This window comes from Dermacentor albipictus, chromosome 9 (assembly GCF_038994185.2).
Source record: "Dermacentor albipictus isolate Rhodes 1998 colony chromosome 9, USDA_Dalb.pri_finalv2, whole genome shotgun sequence".
Classification (NCBI taxonomy): domain Eukaryota; kingdom Metazoa; phylum Arthropoda; class Arachnida; order Ixodida; family Ixodidae; genus Dermacentor; species Dermacentor albipictus.
In genome coordinates this window covers 66,113,903-66,137,502 of record NC_091829.1, presented here as the reverse complement: position 1 = coordinate 66,137,502, position 23,600 = coordinate 66,113,903, and the positions used below count along the sequence as shown (strand labels likewise).

The 23,600-nt window shown below is 47.6% G+C and overlaps 1 protein-coding gene and 1 long non-coding RNA gene across 4 annotated transcripts in view; both read right to left on the bottom strand.

Moving 5' to 3' along the window:
• Positions 1–23,600, bottom strand: part of LOC139050081 (phospholipid-transporting ATPase ABCA3-like) — a 98,012-nt gene that overhangs the window by 34,146 nt on the left and 40,266 nt on the right. For all 3 annotated transcript variants that reach the window (XM_070526279.1, XM_070526277.1, XM_070526278.1), the window contains exons 14-20: positions 20,362–20,621; positions 18,699–18,801; positions 15,998–16,107; positions 12,190–12,290; positions 8,023–8,299; positions 6,304–6,474; positions 5,091–5,287 (exon numbers count right to left, since the gene is read on the bottom strand). In XM_070526279.1, the coding sequence (XP_070382380.1) occupies positions 5,091–5,287; positions 6,304–6,474; positions 8,023–8,299; positions 12,190–12,290; positions 15,998–16,107; positions 18,699–18,801; positions 20,362–20,621 (1,219 nt within the window). The remainder of the gene's footprint in view (positions 1–5,090; positions 5,288–6,303; positions 6,475–8,022; positions 8,300–12,189; positions 12,291–15,997; positions 16,108–18,698; positions 18,802–20,361; positions 20,622–23,600) is intronic.
• On the bottom strand, positions 930–3,252 carry LOC139049744 (uncharacterized). The gene is made up of 3 exons (XR_011508553.1): positions 2,975–3,252; positions 1,765–1,913; positions 930–1,662 (listed from the first exon to the last, which is right to left on the bottom strand). It is a non-coding gene; the product is annotated as an uncharacterized lncRNA (long non-coding RNA).

Sequence of the window (23,600 nt, the reverse complement as noted above, 5' to 3'; positions counted from 1 at the left end):
TGTGAGAAAATACAAGTAAGGAAAGGGACAACAAACAGCCATTGAAGAATAACCACAACTCTATGCACACAGATCATAAGTGAACTGCAAATATCTCGGAATACCATAAGATGAAAACTTGCATCAGAATGCGTAGTGTAAATCAGCACTTCAATGAAGAATACAAGTTGCAAAAGAATGTGCATTGCTAATTTACAAAAAGTGTGTTGAAGTTGAAGTCTGCCGGTTTGGCCAATGCAAACAAGTGCAGCATGTAGGTCACATGGCAACGACCGTGTCTGAAAAGTATGAAGTGGCTGAGTGGCATAAAAAAAGCTGGATTTCCAAACAGAAGACTGCACTTACTCTCAAGGCCGCCACGCTTTGATGGAGCCAAGGTCACATGCACAAATGCCTCTATGCAGTACAGGCTACTTGCAATATCGCCAGCCATGGCACGACTTCAGGTGAATCACCTAATGCCGAATATGCAAACGTGCCACTGGAATTCATCTTTTGGTGGCACAGCCACAGTTACTTTTAAAATTTCACACATCAACTGAGCAGTCTCTGCAATTATGTTGCTACATGTAGTTAGAGAACAGTTAAAAAGGTGACTCAAGAATGCAGTGGAAATATGCTTGAATTTCACCAATGTCAATGCAATTGTTTTTACACATAACTGGTGCCGTCCTGAAAGTGGATGAATTTTTGTGTAGCACGTCACACGAGCATTCAGAACATCGAATGATGGCAGGCCTGTGAATGTATTTACGTTGCTACTATTTATCGTGTTCACAAACTTCTGTGGAAAAGTACCCGATGTCACTTGGGCAGCCTTGCTTTCTGTAAGCCTTGTCCATGAAGCCATTTCTAGTAGGAAATTTGCCACGTCTTTTTCTTCTCTTGAGTACTCTGCCATTAATGTCCAGAGGCCAGGTTAGCAAGCACATTCCTGTCACAAAACAAAAGCAAGAGTTGTAATGTCTGACATATCTGACGCGAAATGCAGCTTCTTTTTGTCATTCCAATAATGCACGTCAATGTATTAAATTCAATGTTGGAAGTAGGAAAGCCAGGCTTTTTGCATCAGTTAATTTGCACCCATCACACACCACAATCCTTTCACGAAGTTAATCCAGAAAACATGCTGCCGGCTAGGTAAAGACAGCTACCACATCACAAATATATAGAAAAAATAAATTGCCATATTTGCTATGTCCTTGTCCCTTATGGTGTTTGCAAGGCTTTGGTCCATGCTGTTAGGGGATGGGAAATCGTCCTGCAATGTCAGATAGAGTTCAGTTCTAGAAACCAGTGGTTAAGCAATGTGTGCACAAGTTGCAATTAATGTGCACCCATCACACACCACGTGCTACAATGCTTTTACGATGTAAATCCAGAAAGCATGCCACCGTCTAGGTAAAGACAGCTACCACAACACATACATATACAAAAAGAAATTACCATATTTCCTTTGTCACTTATTTGGTCCATGCTGTTGCGGTCAGGGGATGGGAGATCGTCCTGCAATGTCAGAGTTTAATCCCAAGGAATTAGTGGTGAAGCAATGTGTGCACAAGTTGCAGGCAGCCAATTTACCATGGTGGTCGTGCTGACAGGTGCATGGGGCAACGCCTTTGCTTCTAATGGGGAGGCAACAGTTTCTTTGCTTGATTCATTCTCTAATGCATTAAAAGGTGTTGAAATCTATTGCATGCTTGTAGACATGGTGTATGTACCATAAGCATATAAGTGCTGCACCATGTAGTCAAATTAACTTACTCTGGCTGACCGATACACACGTCGGCGAAGTCTTGCCAGTGAAAGCTCTTTCATATGAGCATCCTTGTTCTCATCATAACATGACGTCCTTGGCAGGTTTTCAGTTGGTACTGCATTTTTTTTCAGCCGCTGTCTTTGACATGCTACATCTGAAAAAATAAATGAATTGTTTATGCTTTATTGTGCCTCAATATGGGCTGCACCCAGAATTTTTTTTCTTTTTACCTCAGAAACAAGGCCACAATATTTATAAAAAAGCATTTGCAAGGAAATGAAGCACGGTTTGAGTGTGCAAGGCTATGCAACGTTGTACACCGAATGTAGCATCTGCAAAACGTAGTTGAAAGCTGCTCATAACGCAAAGTACACAGGTGCAAACACCACCACATGACCGGAGTAGTTTTGCCACTGACTTGGGGATGATTTAATACCACAGATAAAGCTAGCTTAGGTACTAATACTGCACATACATATGCGACACGTCAGTAGACGGCGGACGCCGTAAATTTTCCTCGAAATTAGCAAACGCGTGTAAAATTTACATGTGGCTGTCGCGTAAGTGGCAAACTTCTGCAATGAACGTGATAGGCTCGCCGTCGGTGCGAAATACCAGTGTCATATGGCCACTCTTGAGCACGTCGGAGATTCTCAAGTGCAAGTGGCAAATTCGTAATCAGTCGCGCTGGGAAGTGCCCGCGTGCAGTGCGCCTGTGCTGCAAGTTCATCCGCACCACGCATGATATTTATTCCGCTTTAGCATGCCACATACGTGGCACGTTTACACTCAACACTTCCCGAACTTGCTAGTACATCATTCGTAAACATTTGAATCTCCGACGCCCGTATAAGTTGCGCGAGACGTGCTGGGCATCAAAAGCCTCCCGAGTTACAGCCGGGTGTAGCCAACGAGCGCAGAGGTGACGTTGCTCGCAGAAACCGCTGTGAAGCGTCGAACATGAGCTCTAATTACAGCCAATGTGGTTAACGAGTGCAGAAGAGACGTTCCTCGGAGAAACCGCTGTGACAGGTCTCGAACCTGTGCTCGAATTTCGCGTTGCGGCTAACATATGCAGCAAATAATGCATAGCCCAATCGCCAGTGCCCGCAATGCGAAACGTGTTTACATAAGGTGACACAGCGACATGTATAATGGCCACGCACAATGGTCATGCATTAGGGTCGAGTTCACAAGTTCACAATAGTGTCTCACCTGGTAAGGAGAAATTATCCCGTGCAAAATGCCGTGAGCAAACAGTCACTGTAAGCGTCACAGCCTTGCCGATGCGGAGGTTAGTGATCCACCTGGTTCTGCGGCTTCAGCCTTTCCACTCGGAGGGAAGTGCGTGAACGGAAATATCGCTGTCCTTCCAACTCGCTGGCACGCACCGAGGAACACAGCAGAACTGCTTGGCCGTTCGCTTTTTCTTTGCTAGCAGCTTCTTTCTTCCGTCCGCGACAGCAGCCTCTACGGCACACACGGCGACTGGACCTCCGTATTTCGTTTCTCCCTACTGCCGCTAGGTGTCGCATGAATTGCTGGAGTTGCGAATACTTCATTCCTGCTACAAAATAGGGAGCGGTAGCGTAAAGACGTGTGCAGTAGTAGGCTGCAAAAAAAATGTGACTGGCATATTAAGGAATGGAATGAATCTCTGTGTCCAAGTTCACGACTCGTGCTCCGACTCGTGGCCCAGGCCCTCGCGTTCTGCGGAGGAAGTCGCGTGGGCGGCTAAGCCTAACCGTGCAGCACGTTTCACGGGACCTATTGACCCTTTTCGCGGAGCAGTTTGCTCTATAGAAACGAGATGGCGCTTTCGGTAGTGCACCGCACGTTGCTTCAGCGAAAGCGCACGAATACTAAACCATTGCTTCCTCCGCCCTGCTTCTGTGCCATCAGATGTCGGAACTGCGAGTGGGTATTCACTAACGCACTATACTTCATTCCTGCTACAAAATAGGGAGCGGTAGCGTAAAGACGTGTGCAGTAGTAGGCTGCAAAAAAATGTGACTGGCATATTAAGGAATGGAATGAATCTCTGTGTCCAAGTTCACGACTCGTGCTCCGACTCGTGGCCCAGGCCCTCGCGTTCTGCGGCGGAAGTCGCGTGGGCGGCTAAGCCTAACCGTGCAGCACGTTTCACGGGACCTATTGACCCTTTTCGCGGAGCAGTTTTCTCTATAGAAACGAGATGGCGCTTTCGGTAGTGCACCGCACATTGCCTCAGCGAAAGCGCACGAATACGAAAGCATCGCTTCCTCCGCCCTGCTTCTGTGCCGTCAGTATTATGAATGAATGTGCCGTCAGTGTAGAGCAAGTATGAATTTATTTCAACTCGCCATTTAATCTACTTTCCTTGTGTTTGTTATGACCGCCATCTGGACCACCGCATTTTTTTTCAAGGTTTCAGAACATCTTTTTTTACCGACTAATACACATAATCTTCAACTTAACGAAATTTTGGATATAACAATGTTTCCGGCTGTAAGTATGCGACCTCCTTGCAATCGAGGAAGGAAGAGGCTGCTATCGCCCTAGCCATTGTACATGCTTGAACCATACGGGCACCGGATGGACCTATATCACAGTGGTCACTGATTCACAGACCGCCTGCAATACTTTGGCACAAGGGATGGTGATACATAACACACACCGCATCCTTACATCATTACACCCCACAGCGTTACACAGGGTGCGTATCGTCTGGACATCTGGACACTCCTCTCTCCATGGTAATGAACGCGCTAATGCGGTAGCCCGAGAGCTCGCTAACCGGGCGCCATTGAGAGAGCTGTCCAACCAAGACGACGCACCGACAGAATCACAACACTACACTGAAACTCTACAACATTACTGAGATAGCAGGAGACACTTCCCCCCCCCCCACCACATAATTCCCTTAACCGAGAAGATGGCGTCGCATGGAGACAGATTGAAACTAATTCATTTCCCTGCCTCTTTTTCTTCACCTCTTCCACCCCACATAATATCCCTCATACTGTCCCTACTGTGGCGCAAAGCCTACAGTATATCATTGCACCTGGGAGTGCCCGCACCCTCCGGGTTACTCCCCTATTCCTTCACCTTCACTTTCCTTCCGGGAGACTGCGCTGACCAGCTTAGACCCGCAAGAGCAGCGATGGCTCATTCGGCGGGCACGCGGAGTGGCGTAAGCCAATGGAGCCCTGGACTAAGGGCTCCACCCTAGGGGGAAGTCATCCCACCGTATCAAAACTAAATGTTCTCTCTCTCTCTCTCTCTCTCTTTCTCTCGAGTGTGGCGCGGATACGAGATTGCCAGCGTGTGCCACCATGCGTGCGCGTCTCACCGCTATAGTGCTCGAGCTGCCCGTAGTCGGCCTCGAACTCCGTCCTCGCCTCGAGGTCCTTGGTGACCGAGGGCGAATTGACGAGCGTGATGCGCGACTTCTTGCTGCCCGTCAAGTTCCTCAGCAGCGCCGTGTGGAACAGGTTCAGGGAGAGCAGGGCGCTGTGCGGGCACTGGCCGTTGAACCAGACGAATGCCCTGGACGAGAGAGACGCTCGTGCATTACAAAGAAAACGCCTGCTTGCGAGAGCGGATATATTTTAGGTCTTGTTTGTTTGATTGTTTGTTTGTTTGTTTGATTGATTGATTGATTGATTGATTGATTGATTGATTGATTGATTGATTGATTGATTGATTGATTGATTGATTGATTGATTGATTGATTGATTGATTGATTGATTGATTGATTGATTGATTGATTGATTGATTGATTGATTGTCTGTCTGTCTGTCTGTCTGTCTGTCTGTCTGTCTGTCTGTCTGTCTGTCTGTCTGTCTGTCTGTCTGTCTGTTTGTTTGTTTGTTTGTTTGTTTGTTTGTTTGTTTGAATGAGAATCGGACGACGACCATTTCCTGCCTCCACAAAATGTAAGAGAACTATCATGTTTCTCGTGTGCGTCCTCCATTGAGGTGTACCTACAAACTTTGTACTCGTGTTGTATGGCCTTCTTCACCTCCGTAGCTGATGTCCTGTGATACCCACTTTATCGGTAGCCCTTTCATTAGTAGTGAGCACCAGTAATATTGGGATTTGTCACACTCTATTAGTGTGCCTGCCGAATCTGCACTATCTTGTTGAAAGGTTCTTCATTCACTGCCCTATTCACGGCAAGTCACTGTATGTAACTGCTGCTCGTCTTATGGGGAGTAGGCCCGTCAAACTGCCTAATTAAACAAGGACTTCTATTTCTCCCTCATTCAGTTACTTTGTCTTAAAGAGATTGATTGATTGATTGATTGATTGATTGATTGATTGATTGATTGATTGACAGACAGACAGACTGACTGAGTGATTAATTAATTAATTAACCAATAAATACATAACTAACTGATTGATTGATTGATTGACAGACCGACTGACTGGTTGATGAATAAAAATTCATTAATTAATTATTAAATTAATTAATCAATTAATTAATTAGTTTTCTCAAGGCTAGAGGGGAATAAGAAATCGACAGGCAGCACGCGAAGGCACTTCAGTAGGCTGCGTCGCACCTCTTGTCACCGAAGATGCTGGCTCCGTACTGGTACTCGAACAGGTAGGAGTAGATGCTCTGCTGGGCCCAGAAGAGCAGCTCGCGCTCCACGAAGCTGCTCCCCGGTGAGAAGACGCGCACAGAGCGTTCGGACAGCAGCGGCAGCAGCACGTTCTCGGCGAAGTGCTTGCTGCACATAGAAAGCAGGACCGAAGGAACGTCGTAAGGCACTCGGTGAGCACAGGTGCACTCCTTGGTGCCGTGGTCGTACTACGAGGACACTAACAAGAGACATGTTGCGATGCCATGTAGAGCAATAATGCATCTGGATGTCTCAATAAAGATATCCGAAACTACTTTTGACATTTTGAACATATTTAGATAAACAGGCGCACTGGGTACTTGAGTCCCCGTGTGATGATCGTCTTTGGTGACCGGGGACAGTAAACGGGGAAGGACGTAGTGGCGTACCGGACATCAAGGCAGGCTGCTATCCCCTAGGTTTGCATACAGGCCCCAGCGAAGCACTAGCTTCCATCTCCAGAAAACGGGATGTACGGGTTGCGTATGCACCCGCAAGCAACCTACGAGCCGTCCTTCTGAATGTGAAGGACTCTCTGACTCGAGCAAAACTTCCCGGTGTTGGGTGCAAGGCACCACGCGCCGAGTGCGATGGCGTGCATATCAGCGAGTCTGGAAGTGCGCGAAGAAAGGATACCGAGACTGCCAGAATGACATGAACGAAGGACACGCGCAGTTAGACGCGCTTGCTGGACGCGCGGACAAGACTGTACTTGGGATCAGTTGGGACGGGACTGAGATCGTGGCCACCGAGTGAAATCTGCCTACAAGACTGTCTTTCTTTTTTTGGGGGGGGGGGGGGAAGGGACGATCTGCACAAGCGAAGCTTAAAATTTATTAGGTTTTTTTTTTTTACTGAACCATCTTCACCTGACTTCTTCATTTCTCTGCAGCTCAACCCTTCTCACTCAGTACACGCTCTGGTCCTATGGTTTGTTGGCTTTACCACCGACTCTACTCCGAGCTGCCTTTGTTGCTTGCTTCTTCACGTCTTGTCTCTTGTTCAATTTGTCTATCCTGGCACCTGCCATGTGACACACACCTATTCGACGTAATTCGCTAAGTGTGTTCGCACACCCCGTGGTCTGATTTGCATGATCAGCAAGACTGCAGCAGCCAGCACCCACCAATTGGAGGATAAGAGACAAATTAAGGTTAACGTCTTTTTAAATAATTTTATGCCGATGCCTGGCATACGCAAGCGGTTGAGATGAACGTAGTCACTCATTGTGATTATAGCTGTCGGTGCTTTAAGCGCAGCCGTGTGGCGACAGGGCCTGCGCTGTTGGTTCCATTCAACGTTTCAACTTCGTCATCTCGTGTGGCGGTGTAGCGCGTGTGTGCTGGTAACCCCGTGAGCAATACGACAGCAGCTATTCGTCAGCCTACTTTGTATGTCCACCGCAGGACGAAGACCTGTTTGTTTGTTTGTTGGGTTGTTTCTTGTTTGCAACACGTCCTTTCACCCCACTTTCACGCTCCGCATAAAACAAGGTTTTCGTTAGCTGGTACAGATTCATCGCGCATATCCTTACGCACTCAAGCGAAAACCTAAAAGCAAGGGGAGAGACAACAGCGCCCTCTTTACGGTTCTGCCCTGACGCCGCGATTGCGTCACGCTCGGCAGTGCCCGCCGACGCAGCTGCCACGATCATACCTGGCGTTGTCCTTCTCTATGAAGCCGTAGGAGATGTCGAAGACGCTCTCCGGTTCGTACGTGAAGTCGCCGTCGTCCTTGCGGATCTCCGGCAGGAAGTGCCTCTCGCACAGCGCCAGCAGCAGCAGGCACAGCACGGGGATGCCCACCGACAGCGGCTTGGTCCACCAGACGCGCAGCCACAGAATGCCTCGCTTGCGCAGCAGGGCCCACATCACCGAGCACACGCCGGCCTTGGCCGACCGCGCGGTGCACCACTGCCGCACGGCGTCCAGCTCTGCGGTGCGGCAGAAGCGCGGCCCTTCTGTGCCAGGTTTTTTCAAGGCGAAAGCCTTATACGTTTCAAGGTCGCGTTGTGAGGTACAGAAAATATCACGTGACCCAACGAAGGCCAGCATGTATAAGCGTGCATAAGGTATGAATAATTAGCAAAGTTAATTAATTATTTATTAGTTATCGGATTAGGGTGGATTAAGGAGGACTAAGGTGGATGAACGCGGATTAAGGCGGTTAAGGTGTTGCAGTAAAACACGTTGTGGGGCTGGTTGGTGCATAGCTTTCAAAAAATGAAACGCCAACAGTGACAGCACACTAAGAAGGCACACTGTCTTTGTTCCTTTTTAGTGCGCTTTCACTGTTGGCGCTTCATCTTTCGAAAGGATTAAAGTGGAAAAAAGGTGGATTAAGGTGAATTACAGTAGGCTTTACAAGGCTTTCGGCTTCGCGTCTCTTGGGCAACAGCTAATGGCACCTGGCAATATTATTTTCTACACTTGTACCTATAAAGTTTATAAAGTTCAGATGCATGCAAACGATTAGGTGCCCGATCCCTGCGTACGATGACTCATATAGTAGCATCCAACGAAATTCTAAGGTGCTCCAGCCGTACGAGATGCTACTTCTACAGACGCGCCGCTCGAAAAAGCGAACCTTCCTTACGCTCAGATGTTAACCACTTACCTCCTGCTAGCCGCTCCCATTGCGTCATTATTTACGCAGTTAAATGCAATCCGCCTCTCTAGAAATCCTCTAACCCTCCGTGTGCGAGCCGCGCATGCGCCTTCGAATGCAGGACAGCACGACGGCGGCGGGAATGCGCTTCGAGCGTCCGTATATGGTCCATCGCAATAAATAATTAGGCCGAACACATCCCCGATGTGTGTCCATGCATGTAAGCAAATTTTTCTTAGTTTTTGGAGAACGGCGCATTGAAACAAATCAAACGACATGTAGAATGTGCAGGCTTCCTTATGTTTACAGATTACGACGCGTCCTTTGTTTCGGGTCGTTTCTTTTCTTCATACCCGCCGTGGTTGCTCAGCGGCTATGGTGTTGGGCTGCTGAGCACGAGGTCGCGGGATCGAATCCCGGCCACGGCGGCCGCATTTCGATGGGGGCGAAATGCGAAAACACCCGTGTGCTTAGATTTAGGTGCACGTTAAAGAACCCCAGGTGGTCAAAATTTCCGGAGTCCTCCACTACGGCGTGCCTCATAATCAGAAAGTGGTTTTGGCACGTAAAACCCCAAATATTATTATTATTTTCTTCATGTACCGAAGATGCCTGGATCTTCCGAGGAGGCGCCTTTCACAACCGAGAGAAAGGGTATTTTGTAAAGGGGTGCGAATACCCGAATATCGCCGAATCGAACTGTGAACGTTCGGATACTTCGATCCGGGAATCGAATATCTACCGTACGAGTTTTCGAATATTCGATACATTCGGTATGTTCGCTGCACAGACACGGCCAGTGCCACATGTTCGCGTGCGCCGCGGAGCCCCCCGTGTGTGATGCCTGAAAAGCGAAACGTTTCGCTTCGCTTTTGGCTCAACAGGAGCGCAACGCAGAAGGACCACCCCGGCTGACGCGGTAGCGGACTTCGTCACTGCGAGCGCTGCCCAACGAGCGCCCGATGCGAGGATTGCACACACAGCGCCCCAAACACCTCAATTCGCAGAATGGCATTGCGTCGACCGATTCCGACTCTGCAGGTACAATGTTCAGGGTCGGCGGGACCGGTCGAAATGATCACGCAACGCGGAGACAGAGGGAATGGGAACAAAACCAGCGCCTCTTTCGTAAAGTGTGGAGGCTATGTGCGAAGATCGAGCCGATTAGTCATTGATAGGCACGCAGGTCATGTTGGATACGCGGCGACGAACTTCACGTCGCTTCAACAGCCGTCGGTAACTGATGAGACACGGCGCCGTACGAAATAATTAGCCGCAAGCATTCCGCGATGGCTTGTGGCCCGTTACACGACATCGGCCAGCGGCAAGTATTCCTCGACCTCGCCCATTAGGCCTAATCGGCGCTGCATCGTCATCAGGCGTCGGCGACTACAGTTACGGTTTGTTGCCGAACTGAAGCAGGTCCATACGCGCAGCGGTCGCACGACATTCGGAAAGCCGACAAACCGCCTCGCAGACAAAAGCGAAAGACGGCGAATGAACGAGGACGAGGAACAACGGGGAGAAGGAGGTGGCGAGCGTCGAGAGAACTTGCGTGCCGTGATCCTCCAGATTTCAGGTTCCTTCACAGGCGGCACACGAAGCCGAACCTGACCATGAGAGGACGCGAACGGCGCTTGCTATTTACCGTCGGCGCCGGCTACGCGCGAAGCGGTTATTGAGTCACGTGATGGGCGGTCCTTTCGTCTGCCGCGTGGATTGGCCTTGCGATAGCCCAACTGCCGTAAAGTTGGTTTACCCCTTCTGTATTTCAAGAAGTGGAAGGAAACTGATCTCTGTACAATAAAATAAAAGATTGCCGCAAAACACAGGTCCAATATTGAACTGAGGACCTCATTGGTATTCAGTGCTACAGAACGTCACTAATTCATTAATTTCAGAGGGAGAAAATTTTATTGAACAGAAATTCAATTCATAAAAAAATCTTCCAGACCTTCATTATACTAGAATTGAGCTGTAGTCAGCGCTGGCATACAATTTGGTGTTCCCTTGATCAAAAGTAGTCTGTGTATATCTTGATCTCTAGTTATCTATAAGTTATTGATAGTTTGATGCATTCTTTTTGTGCATGCTGGAAGACTGCCGAGCTTGTACAGCAGCGTATTTTTTTGCCCAACATTTGTAAGCATTGAAGTTCTGGAAATATTTTAGGACATCCTATATTCGATTCGATATTCAGATCTTTACTCATTCCCTGGGATATTCGATTAAAAATCTGCTAGTATTCGATATTTGCACACCCCTAGTATTTTGACGTCTTATATATATATACGCACATAAGTCTAACGACGTCAATTCTTTTTTCTTTTCGGTCAGTAGTTTGACGTTACCTTTTCCAGTTCATGTGCGAAGCGCAACTGTTCTTGCTACTGCCGAAAGAACCCGCGCTGACAATTTCCGCGCGTTTCGATCATGTACGTAGGTGAGCTAGGAAAACATGTGTGACGACTAAGTCAAACGCCACAGCCGACCGCGGCCGATTAGGTATTCACGAGAGTTGACAGGGCGCGGAAAGGATGCAGGATGTATGGTTCGATACGGAGCGCAGGCGCAGTCGGTAACGGCTAGTATCGTATATCTCCAGGTTGCAGGAGGAGACTGCCCCCGTATTCAGAAAGGCACCTTAACTTGGAGCACATGCTTGACTTGATATATAGACAACGCCTAATATGAATGTACCTGACACGTTCATTGCGTTTCCTATGGTGCGTTCATGACAGGCGTCATTTAAATCAAGTGTGAGCTTCAAGTAAAGATGCATTTATGAATACCGGGGTTAAGAAGGCTTCGCTGTGAAACACCAGGCAGTGGCGTAGCTAGGTCGTCTGGCACCCGGGGCCCATAGGTATTCTGCCCCCCCCCCGGGTGTAGCAGGCGGAAAGAGGGGTGTCTTCAGACGTATATGACACCCCCCCCCCCTACTGGCCCCTTGCACCCGGGGCCCACGGTCCCCCCCCCCCCCCCCTCTTGCTACGCCACTGACACCAGGTTTGTGCAAATCGATCCGCGTGGCGCTCTCCACTGCGACATCCCTCGTAAGTCCGGTGCACAGCTTCGGGACGCTGATTAAGCTCACCAACGTTACATTAACTATACACATAAGTTAGGAAATCAACAGACATTAACTATACACACAAGTTAGGAAATCAACAGAAGCTTTAGAACTTAAACGACTGTTTATCGCTGGCGCCGCACCTTGTTTTTCTTTAGCCGCGTCAGCGTCTGCTGACGCACCAGGGGTCGGAACTCGGGAGTCGCCGCCTCCAGTCTTCTTTTCGCCCGCGCCAGTCACTAACCTGGAAAGACGGTAAGTTGCGCATCGAATGCGGTCATCTGAACTTATACTGAACACTGAACTTATGACGTGGCTACCAATTACGACTGAATCATGTCACGAAGGCACGCAGGCTACACTCTAAAAGCAGTTGCGCCCTTTGGGGCGTACATTTGCCACACAACTGTAACCGTCAGCTGTCTTGTCCGCATTTCCTTTACCGATACGAGCCCGGTACACCCTCAAAACAGTTGCACCCTTTGAGGTGTATATTTGTCCCACAACAATAATCGTCATCTGCCTAGCTTGCGTTTCCTTTCCCGAAAACTCGGCGCTCGCTACTTTCCTGTCGAGAATGCTGCGTCACACTGATAACGCGCGTGGCGTTCGTGACTGGGAAGCATATATGCTTCCCAGTCACGAATGGCTTGCGCGTTATCAGTAGGACGAACGACTCTGGTAGGACCAAGGAGGATATATAATATATCCTCCTTGGGTAGGACACAGCATTCTCGACAGGAAAGTAGCGAGCGCCGAGTTTTCGAGAAAAAAAACGCAAGCAAGGCAGATGATTATCGTTGGGGGACAAATATACACCCCAAAGAGTGCAACCGTTTTTTAGAGTGCATGTATTTTGATGGTTAGACGTGCATCTTATGCGTACTACCTGCCGCTCCTTGCTTGCGCAATGCGCGAGTGTTTCGGTTAATGTATTGGCTTCGTTAGCAGCTAAGGGTTCCCTTAAAGGGACGCATAAACAGATGCACTGGTGAAGTCTTCTTTGAATATTCTACGTTAAATTTCACTGGACAACAGGTCGTTTATTAAACGAGGAAATTAAGGCCAAAAATCAATTTCTTGAATTTCGTGCTGACGCCCTAGCGTGGGTGCGTCGTAGTGGTGTCACGGATTTCAAATCATTTTCTTGTTTTTAAGAAGAGTGCTTCAGACATGTTACTTAAGCCCTTTGCTTGTTTAGAACCCGATGCAGTGTGCCATTACCGGCGAAAAATCAAACGCGCCGGAGGCGATGCCAAGACGCATGACGCCACGATGACTTCGTGCGAGACTCTCAGGAAGGCGTTAATCATCACCTGTATTTCGTTTTGGCATCTTTTTTTGGCTTATCGATCCCTCTTCTCACGGTAAGAATGGCTTCTCTTTAATGCGTTAAAATTAAGAGTGTCCGATTGGGAAAACGCGTGCGTGCGTGCGTGTGTGTGTGTGTGTGTGTGAAGTGCCGGAAGCCGGTCACGTGGTAGAGGTAAAGAGGGGATGGGAGAGCTTAGCACATTACAGGGTCTACCAACTATCATCCAACCAAGATTTTAAAATGTGCAAGTGCCACTTAGCTGGACCGAACCAAGGCAGTGTTGTTTGCTGTCGCTTGGATATACTGAGATTAGTTGTTCGCACTCCGCATAATTGCATAATTAGTCTTAATCATTTATTCAACCTCTCAAATATTATAGTTACTTTAAAAGTGTCAATGAGAAAATTGTACAGCAACATGAGAAACTCCTGATACAGCTTTCTGTAACTCAATACGTGCTACATAAAGGTGTTCTTCCGAGCGTGAAAGAAGCCCGCATATGCACGCAAGATTGCCGCGCGACTGGCCGCTCGAGGCCAAGTGCATTTTGTTGCGTTGCAGAGGCCATTCAGAAACGGCCGATCCAATTTTTTTGAGGCCACGTACATGCTGCGCGATGATTTTTTATGCGAAGCATATTACGAGAGCTCAACCCAGCTCCTCAGGCGCGGCGGTGTCGCCTTGAAACCACGTGACACCGTGACGTCACGACAGAGGAGAAGTGGCTTTGGCTCAACTCTTGCAAGACGGGCTGGGTGGGAATCGAACCAGGGTCTCCGGAGTGTGGGACGGAGACGCTACCACTGAGCCACGAGTACGATGCTTCAAAGCGGTACAAAAGCGCCTCTAGTGAATGCGGTGTTGCCTTAGAAACGAGCTGTTTCTAAGGCGTGCGTCTCTTGCTCAGGCGCACATTTCGTTGCCGCGCCGAACGCTGCTTTGCTCGACGCTCACCGCGTCCAATGCGGGGCGCGTAGTCGCTGCCCTGTAACCCATTGTCTTACACCCCTTGGCGGGTCGACGGGAACGCTGTCGCGTTCCACTCTTGAAGGCGAAGCAGTAATGCATGAGTTGTTTCTTCGTCTAGCCGAACCAAATATTGCCAAGCAACAGCAGTTCACCAGGCTAAACAGTGGTTCAACAACAAAAATAAAGTCTAGTATGCTTCGCATCCTGGGCTTAACCTTACCTAAGCCACAGCCCTTTTTTTTTCGCCGTTTAACGAAAGCCCACGAAATATGATATAAAACCACATGACTGCACTCATGCTGCACTCACTGCGCTTCGAGCGAAGGTTTGCAAGGTGTGTCCACATGTAATGACTCTCAATAATGACGCCAGTTTGGAGGTATGCGCCATCAAACTTGCCGTAGAAATGCGCTGTTGTTCCATTTACTTTTTTTAACAAAACGCTCTTTTATGCATTGAAGCACAGAAGTAACTGGAACGCCCGTGTAATTCGTTCCACACTTTGGGAAATAATATCTCGAAACTGGTTTCATCTTGGAAATTCATTTCAAACGGATACGTCTTGCAAGCTCACCTGGTGTACAATTCGTAAATTTCGATATGTGCCGTAAAGTGACTAATTAAAAAGTTAAGGAGTGAATGTTTATTAAATAGTTGAATGTTTGTTTCCATTTCTCGTGCTAGTAATGTCCTCCTCTTCGAATAATCCAGCTCAAGGACAAGAATTAGGCTAGCTGCCACAGGCAATATTTAAAAAATCTATAGAACTTACAAGTGATCGCCCTGTATATGGCCTGATAAATCAGATAATTGAAAAACTCGAGGCGTTTGCACGCGCCATATATTTAACCGCAGCTTTTGTATATAGCCCCATATATGCGCGCAGAAAAATCAGACGATTTCACGCGTAAATTTTTAACCATAGCGTTTTTGACTACATCTAAATAAAATTAGTTTTATTCGTCAAAACTTCCTTGGCGCTTTCTGATCGATTTCACGTAGGAAAAGACGGCAGCGCTGTTTACCGAAATTAGAGAAATTACTGAAATGTTAACAAACGACGCATCAGTTAAATTCCACCCGATGCAGCCAAATATTACTGATTGGTGATGGCGGGTGCGGTCGTCTTCAAAACTACGAAATACATGACCACGCAAAACATTAAACTGCGCCAAATGTATGTATGTATGTATGTATGTATGTATGTATGTATGTATGTATGTATGTATGTATGTATGTATGTATGTATGTATGTATGTATGTATGTATGTATGTGTGTATGTATGTATGTATGTGTGTATGTATGTATGTATGTGTGTATGTATGTATGTATGTATGTATGTATGTATGTATGTATGTATGTATGTATGTGCGTATGTATGTATGTATGTATGTATGTATGTGCGTATGTATGTATGTATGTATGTATGTATGTATGTATGTATGTATGTGTGCGTGCGTGCGTGCGTGCGTGCGTGCGTGCGTGCGTGCGTGCGAGCGAGTGAGTGAGTGAGTGAGTGAGTGAGTGAGTGAGTGAGTGAGTGAGTGAGTGAGTGAGTGAGTGAGTGAGTGAGTGAGTGAGTGAGTGAGTGAGTGAGTGAGTGAGTGAGTGAGTGAGTGAGTGAGTGAGTGAGTGAGTGAGTGCGTGCGTGCGCGCGCGCCCTCACCTGATGTAGACGTCCTCGAGCGTGCAGTAAGTCAGGCTCATGAACGCGATGCCCAAGATGGCGCACCGCTTCTCCAGGTAATGGAGCATGGTCGCCATGCGGCTGGTGCGCTGCACGATTAAAGAAAGCACATACGCATGCGCACAAGACTACCAGAACCACCACTGGACGCCTGAGTCGTGCGATCAACGGCGCCCAACAAGTGTACATCCCTGTCCAGCGAGTTTACAAGCGATTCCATCAAGTAACGACCGACGCATTGAATTTTTCCAAAGACACGCAGTCCGATGAATGGGATGGTTTTGGCGCATGTATTTGCTACACAGAAGGGAACCGCGGCAAGACAAAAAATAACAAGGCTGCGTGCACAAGTTTGCAGGTACACAGAGGACGCAAGAGCTTATTTTGAATATTGATATTCGATTCCACATTACTGCATCTTCTTTCTTTTCCACATCATTGCGGTGTCCGGACAACAAAATTTTCGAATACGAATATTCAAGAATAACGACCGCTTAATAGCAAGTCGAGTACAGAGCACTTTCTCGTTTCTTAACAAAGAACAATCGTTGCGTGCAGTTAGTATGGTAAGAAGAAATCGCATATTTACTAGAGGCAGGCGAATTTCGAAATTTCGAATATGAATGGAATAAATCGCTGTAATTATTTCTAATCGTATTCCAAAAGTAAGTATTCGGTATTTTCGAACACCGAAAGTTACCAAATATTTCGAAGAAGTCGACTGCTAATACCTCGTTACTGTTCTGTCTGCTAAACAATATACCGCAATTTTTTAGAATTGAAGCAACGACAAAAGTTTTAGCAGAAATGAATAGAAGTTTTGGTTCCGGCTTCCCGGCGGAAGCCAACACGACAACCTGTGAGTGCTGCTTGGAGTCTTTCATTTAGGATATTTTTCACCTTAGTCATGTACCATTTCTATTTTTTACGCTACCGTCAGTTATGTTTTCCTTGCAACGGCTTCCTTTTACATTTTTACGGGCTACAATTCCTGCAGCAGCTCTTTCTTTTTCTTTTTCCACTACTTCCTGTCTTTTTTCGGCAACCAATTATTAGGATTTTCTGAAAGCTCCATTCCATACAGCCGCCATTCATTCTTGGAAGGCTTGTTTGCAAACAGGCTCTAAAGATGTTGAGATGCTATTCTTGCAGTTTCTTAATGACGTTTAGTAACGTTGTGGTTAAACTGGTCCCTTGTCTCTCATAGTCAGATGTCGTTTTTGAACTAGTCAGTACAGGCGTGGTACCTATCTATAGCGAAATAACTGTGCCTGCCGTAAATGCATCTATATGCATCTGTGTATATACATCTGCGTTTTTCCATTCAATATCTGGTGCTTCGAGTCGATTCGTGTTCGAAAAAGTTGTATTCGCCGACCTCTAATATTTACATTATTTGATGCATGTAATACCGCTCACAGTCAGTACACCCGGTCAACTAAGGAGCTCTTAAATAAGAAAAACTAAAATGTTACTACCTAGTGCATTAATTGTAACGCTGAAAACAACGAAACTGAGGAGGAAGAGCACGTAAACATATGGACGTAGTTGTCTTCGTTAAAGGATATAAGCTCCACGCATCGTTTTAAAGAGATATAAACGTGATAGGACTTGTCAAATAGCAAATTTGTTTTTCTAGATCGAGACGACAAATATGGTAGACCGTGGTGAAAGGAAGCTTTAGCTTGCCAGCTCCGATCTAACTACACGTGAACGGCGAAAAAAAATTAGTCGGCCACTGCACCAAATTTAATAAGGCTTGTTGCGTTAAAAAATTTAAATCTGGTGACTGTTGAGCCGGGATTTCAATTTAGACCATCAATTGTTTTAAATAAAGAACAAAAGGAATCACCTGTGAGGTGGGTGCACTGGATGGAAGGTAAAGAACCCCGGGTGGTCAAAATTACTACGGCGCGCTTCCATAATCAGATCGTCGTTAATTGGCACGTTAAAACCTAAGAATGTAATTTCAATCATAGACATCGCTTCTTTTTTTTCTGTGTGACGTACGTATAGCCTGCATGCATGCCTCTCATGCCTTAAGACCTCGTGTGTGTGTGTGTATGTGTGATCTCATCTCTTTGTCCGGCACGTAGCGACTCAACGGCTGTGGCATTGCTAAAAACGCGAGGTCGCCTGTTCGAATCCCGGCGGTCGCACTAAACCGGATACCACCGCAAACGGCGTCTCTCATGACGTGCTGTATTTACTGTATGCAATTTTTTTTTTTCAGATCTCGTGCACATATTTTGAGTTTCGACCTTGTTGGTAAGACATCTTTTCCAATGTTCATCGCAGAAACATCAAAAACAAAAAAACTAGACACACACGCACGCGCGCTTGTTTGTGTCTCGCCTGCAGTCCGGCGTGTTTTTCTTTCTTTTTTTTGAAGTTTCTGCGCTAAACTTTATAGAAGGACTCGATGCAAGTTAATCGCAACTGGTACCAGTCGACATTTCCCCCAATAAGACCACGACTGGTATCTCGTGTGTTCCAACAGAACCAACAGCAAATATTCGAGTGTCGAATGGAAATCAAATATCGGAGACTCCTCGATTTGCACTTTAAAAAAAATTCGAACATTCGCACACCCTAAAAAAAAAACTGCTTATCCTGAAATGCTTGTATATAATACGAAGAGAGAGAGAGTCTTCCACGCGAACTCTGTCGCACGTCTCACCTGTAGGGATTCGCTCAGGTTGAACACCATCTCGAGCTTGGTGTCGCGCTTGGGTTCGACCGCGCCCATGTGGTACTTGACGACGCGAGTCACGTCGCGTTCCCTGCGTTCACACAGGGGCATGAGTGAGAGGCGATTTCGCTGTGCGTTTCTTGAGGTTTACCAGATAATTCCGAATTTCTTGCGCCCTGAACAATTTTGTCTTTTTTTTTAAGAACTGCTTTAAACCTAATTAGTCTCCCGAAGCTATAGCCGTTTCGCACTGAATAATACTTAATGCGGGTATATATACCTTGTGCTGGCCGCCTTGCGTGCGCGTGTTCAACATATATAACATTAATAATATTATTCATGTGGTATTCATACATGAATATAGGATTATATGATTCGTGCATGATTATGATAAAGGCTTACTTTTCGTGAGACCCTCAAGGGAAAACCGGCGTATAATTTATTCAGTGCCTTTCGATTTTGAGTAAACAAAAGCTTGCTTTTTTTGGAGTCGCGTTTACATGACTGCGACAATCGCTTATCGCACCGCATTTTTCCGCAAGTCGCGTACATGTAAACGGCGGCAATGTGCTAGGAAGCGGACGCTGCGACGCTGACGTTGCTCTGCATTGTGAACGGCAGCTGTGACGTTGAGAGGACGCTTCCTCAGTGTTACGTTCAAAGAACGGTGACAGATTGGCCTAGTTGGTATTTCATTGGTTTTGTTACGAGTGTGGACGGCTTGAAAGAGTGAAACAGGACGACAACAGAAAGAACTAAATGTCCAACAGGTCTGTAGGATGCACACAGAAGTTCTCGAAAATTCGTACGATAATCGCGGTTTGCTGCGTTAAAAACGTTCACGGAATTATTGCGCAGAGAGCAGGGAAAGACGTGGATTGAAAACACTTGAGGTTCACTGAAGCGGTTGAGCTGTGTGCAGGAAGGAAGGTAGAAGCGAGAACTAAAATACGAGTGTCAAGCCAGACGCGCAGAAGGGCGCGGGCAGTACTTCAGCCTTGGGGCGCTGTTGTAAGCACCATCCCGCCATATTGTCGAGTTCTGCCATGTTGGTATATTGAGCCAATCGGAGAGTCCGTAGCGGCCCAACGAGCCAATCAGAGCTGCTGAGATGGCGAACTTGATAAAATGGCGGAATATGATGGCGCCCGAAATAGCATCCCAGGTTTCGTTTGACAAACACGGGGGGCAGATTTTTTGTTTGCTTTGTTTTGTTTGTTTGTTTCCATCCTCCTGGCGGCTGCATTTCAAATGTGATTGCTGGCATCTCATTTATTTATTTATTTATTTATTTATTTATTTATTTATTTATTTATTTATTTATAATCTTACGACAGTGAACCATTGTCGTAGAACTAGCTTCTTTCCTGTCTTGAGACGAACAGCGCAAAAAAAAAACACTTATTGCGAAGGCAAGGAGTATATTGACAAAGCGCCCTCACAACTAGTCTTACATTTGCACTTCTCGCCTGAAAATACTGGAATACCAACTCGGCAAGCAAACTATCCTTCTTGTCCTTTCTTTCTTAATTCCATAACAGCACCCTTATCGCCGAGAATCATCGTGTATGCATACCGTCGACACAACTTCTCACAGGCGCACGCCAATCTGTTTCGAGGGACGCGTCCGCGTGTGCACACACACACACACCTGAAGTTGGACAGCTTGGTGAAGCGCAGGAAGAAGCCGGAGTCGAACTTGGTCTTGAGCCACGTCGGGGACCCGGTGCACACGAGGCGTCCCTCGCGCATGATGACCAGCCTGTCGGCGAGCACGTCGGCCTCCTCGATGCTCGAGGTGGTGACCAGAACGCTGCTGCGCCGGCTCAGGCGCGCCAGCACGTCCCACACCTCGTGCCGCGCCTTGGGGTCCATCAGCCTGGTCGGCTCGGGGAAGATCACCAGGGGCGTCTGCGCATGCGCCGATACGCGACACGGCGCATGCGTGTTACGGAGTGGTGTCTGAAGCCGCGGGGGGTAGGTGTTCAGTGGCGGGGCTTTCTTTCGCCGTTTCCGCTGCTGACACCGTCGCACCGCGTGAAGTTTTCTACTACGTTGAAAAGTTTGCTAGGGAGACTCTGGAGCTAGCGCCCACGCTGCACCTTAGTGTCGCCTTTATATGTTACCGCGTGTACAAGGACGGGCCACTAAATAATTCAACCACACAGCACAGCTTTCCTGGTCTCTACAAACTACCTACTCAGAGCCTCGCATATGTCCCGCTTCCTTCCGGAGCCGGAGTGGTCGTGGCCCACGATGAGAAGTTTTGCAGTGAGGAGGCACATAACTAACTGGCTGTCCCGCACGGAACTGCGCGTAGAAGGCTTTGTTGCTTTCGGCGCGGTTCGTACAGTTGGGCGCGCTGCACCTGAGTCATACCGGATCGCAAGTTGTGTCAGTGTGGCGTGGTTCACATCACTCAACTGCGGAAGTACGAGAGAAGACGGGGATTATTTTCTCCAGAGACCGATTGCGATGTCAGTGGGACTAAACGGTAATAATAAAGTTGGTCAGAACACTTGAAATCATTTCTGAGCGCGTGATGGCGCTCGGCGAACAGAGCTGTTATCGGTATACGGAGAAAACGGTGGCGCCACTCTGCTCTCCCGAGAGGGGGAGGGGGGGGGGGGGAGTTGCAAGTACGACGATTAGGCCAGCATGGAAATAATGCACAATATACGTGTGTTCGTCCCATACTCGTCCTTCTGGCTTCAAACGCCCTCGTGAATTTGCAAATAGAGCATTTTACAACAAATGTCTGCCCTACATAAAAGCGGCAAATCGCACTGATTGTGCATCTGCGCGGTTACATTTCTGGCTTTGCCGTGTTTACGGAAGTACGCATTCTTTCGGACTTCGCAAGATAAAGCGCATAAAAGATAACGCTACAAGAAGAACGTCTGAAGCCCCGAGCACGACAATTGGACGAACCTATGCTTATTATATACCATAGAGTTTCCTACAAAAATTACTAGAGGGAACTCTGGCGCTGCAGTTGTTGTCCTACCATGGCACGGAGGAAGGAAACTAAGGAGTGGCCCTACCCCCTCCGCGCGCTAGGAGAAAAGTGTGGCGGAAATGACGTATAGGTTCTCATTCTTTTTGCTGCTTTTTTATTTTTTTTTTGCTGCATGGCCACGCCTTTTGGGCCACAATGGCGGCGCTGTTCTGATTTTTTGAGCGCTCACACGTGTTGCTCTGGTAGGTTTCGTGCCATGGCAAAGGCGCTGTGTGGGCGGGTTTGCGTTAGTCACCGTGTCTTGTCGCGCTGTGTTACCTGCACCGTGCTCTGACGGATGTTGCGCGAGCGCGCGCGCTCCGCGCGCGAAACCACGCGCAGCGCGGCGTGGTTTCGCGAAAGATGTAAACAAGAGAGGAGGGTGGCACAAAAGGCGGAGCATCGCCATGAGCAACGCCTACTTCCGGCTTCACTTTTGCTTCACAAAGAGCGACGTCAGGGCCTCTCCTTAGTTTCCTTCCTCCGTGTACCATGGGAATGATGGAAAGTACATGGATTTGTCTGATCTTCGTGCTTGTGGATTCAGACGTTCTTATGGCTTTCTATATTACGCTATATAAATCTTATTCTCGTACATTTCGGCGCAATCTATATTCTTCGAACTGCAGAAGACGCCGGGAACGCGTACAATTGCTATTAATTGCAACGACTGAGCTTGTCTATGTGCCCAAATCGAAACGCGCCAAGCGTCACCAGGCACTGGCATGCCCGCCATAAATTCATAACTGCGTTTCATTCGTTTGTCGATACATGCATCCGTGGCTTAATGGTTTCAATATCAAACTTCTGTACTAGAGTCCCTGTGTTCGAATACTGCCGTCGGGCAATTTTAATGATGTTTATGTAATTATTTATTACGCAATACACTGTTGAAAATGACGAGTTTACAAAGTCACAGAGCCGTTTGAAGCCAAGAGGACGAAGTTCAGGCAAATCCATGTACTTCCCATAATTTCCATGCTGGGACAACCGCTCCCATTGTAGCTCATGTAGACACTAGCGCCAGAGTTCCCGCTAGTAACTTTGTTGGAAACTCTATGCTATATACCCTTCGTTGCCATGGTAACCGAACTTTGGCAGCGCTGCAGTTCCCCCTCTAGCGATTTTTGTACGAAGCTCTATTGTTTTGATGGTTTGCGCTGCTCAGACCATCGCACACACTAACGTCGGAAGTTGGGTGCCGGGAAGTGCTCCTATATAGTACTGGCCGAGCACTACAGCCCCGACGAATGCGCACGCGAAAATGACAGGGTCGGGTAAACGCGACAATTCTAGTCGAATTACTTCTCTTTTCACGCTAGGCCAATAGTCCCATAGAGGCTCCTACGTTAGTTAATGCGACCATAGGCCGGTCATGCGGGTTATAAACGAACAGCATCGAGTGAAAGGAATCGTTACACAGTATGCCGGCCCCACTAGACGGCTGAGCCGACCCTGGTTGGGTCAGAGCCAATTGCTGACCAGCAACTGGATATTTAAAACAAGCCCGCGTGGGGCGGTGCAGCAGATTATAAACGAGACAAAAGAGTGAATTCCTTGAATGTATCTAAAAACGCGGATTAGTTTCGATTCAAATTACGCCTTCTGCGTTGCATCTCTCTCAAATGCGCTTTGCGAGATCCAGCTGAGAAAAACGGTGTACAAAAGTGGACGCCGGTCGTTTAATACAACTAAATTACGGAACGTCCTCCGCCTTGCGCTAAGCAGTGATCGTATTATCCGTTAGCTCATTCGTGCCGTGCTTTCGACGAGAGCGAGCTTAGGCTGCGCAGTTCAGGACACGTGGAAAACTGATAAACGACGTGGGCCGCAGCTCGGCGGCGTCAGTGTTGCTAGGGTGCTCAGGTTCGCGTTAAACAACTCTGGCTATA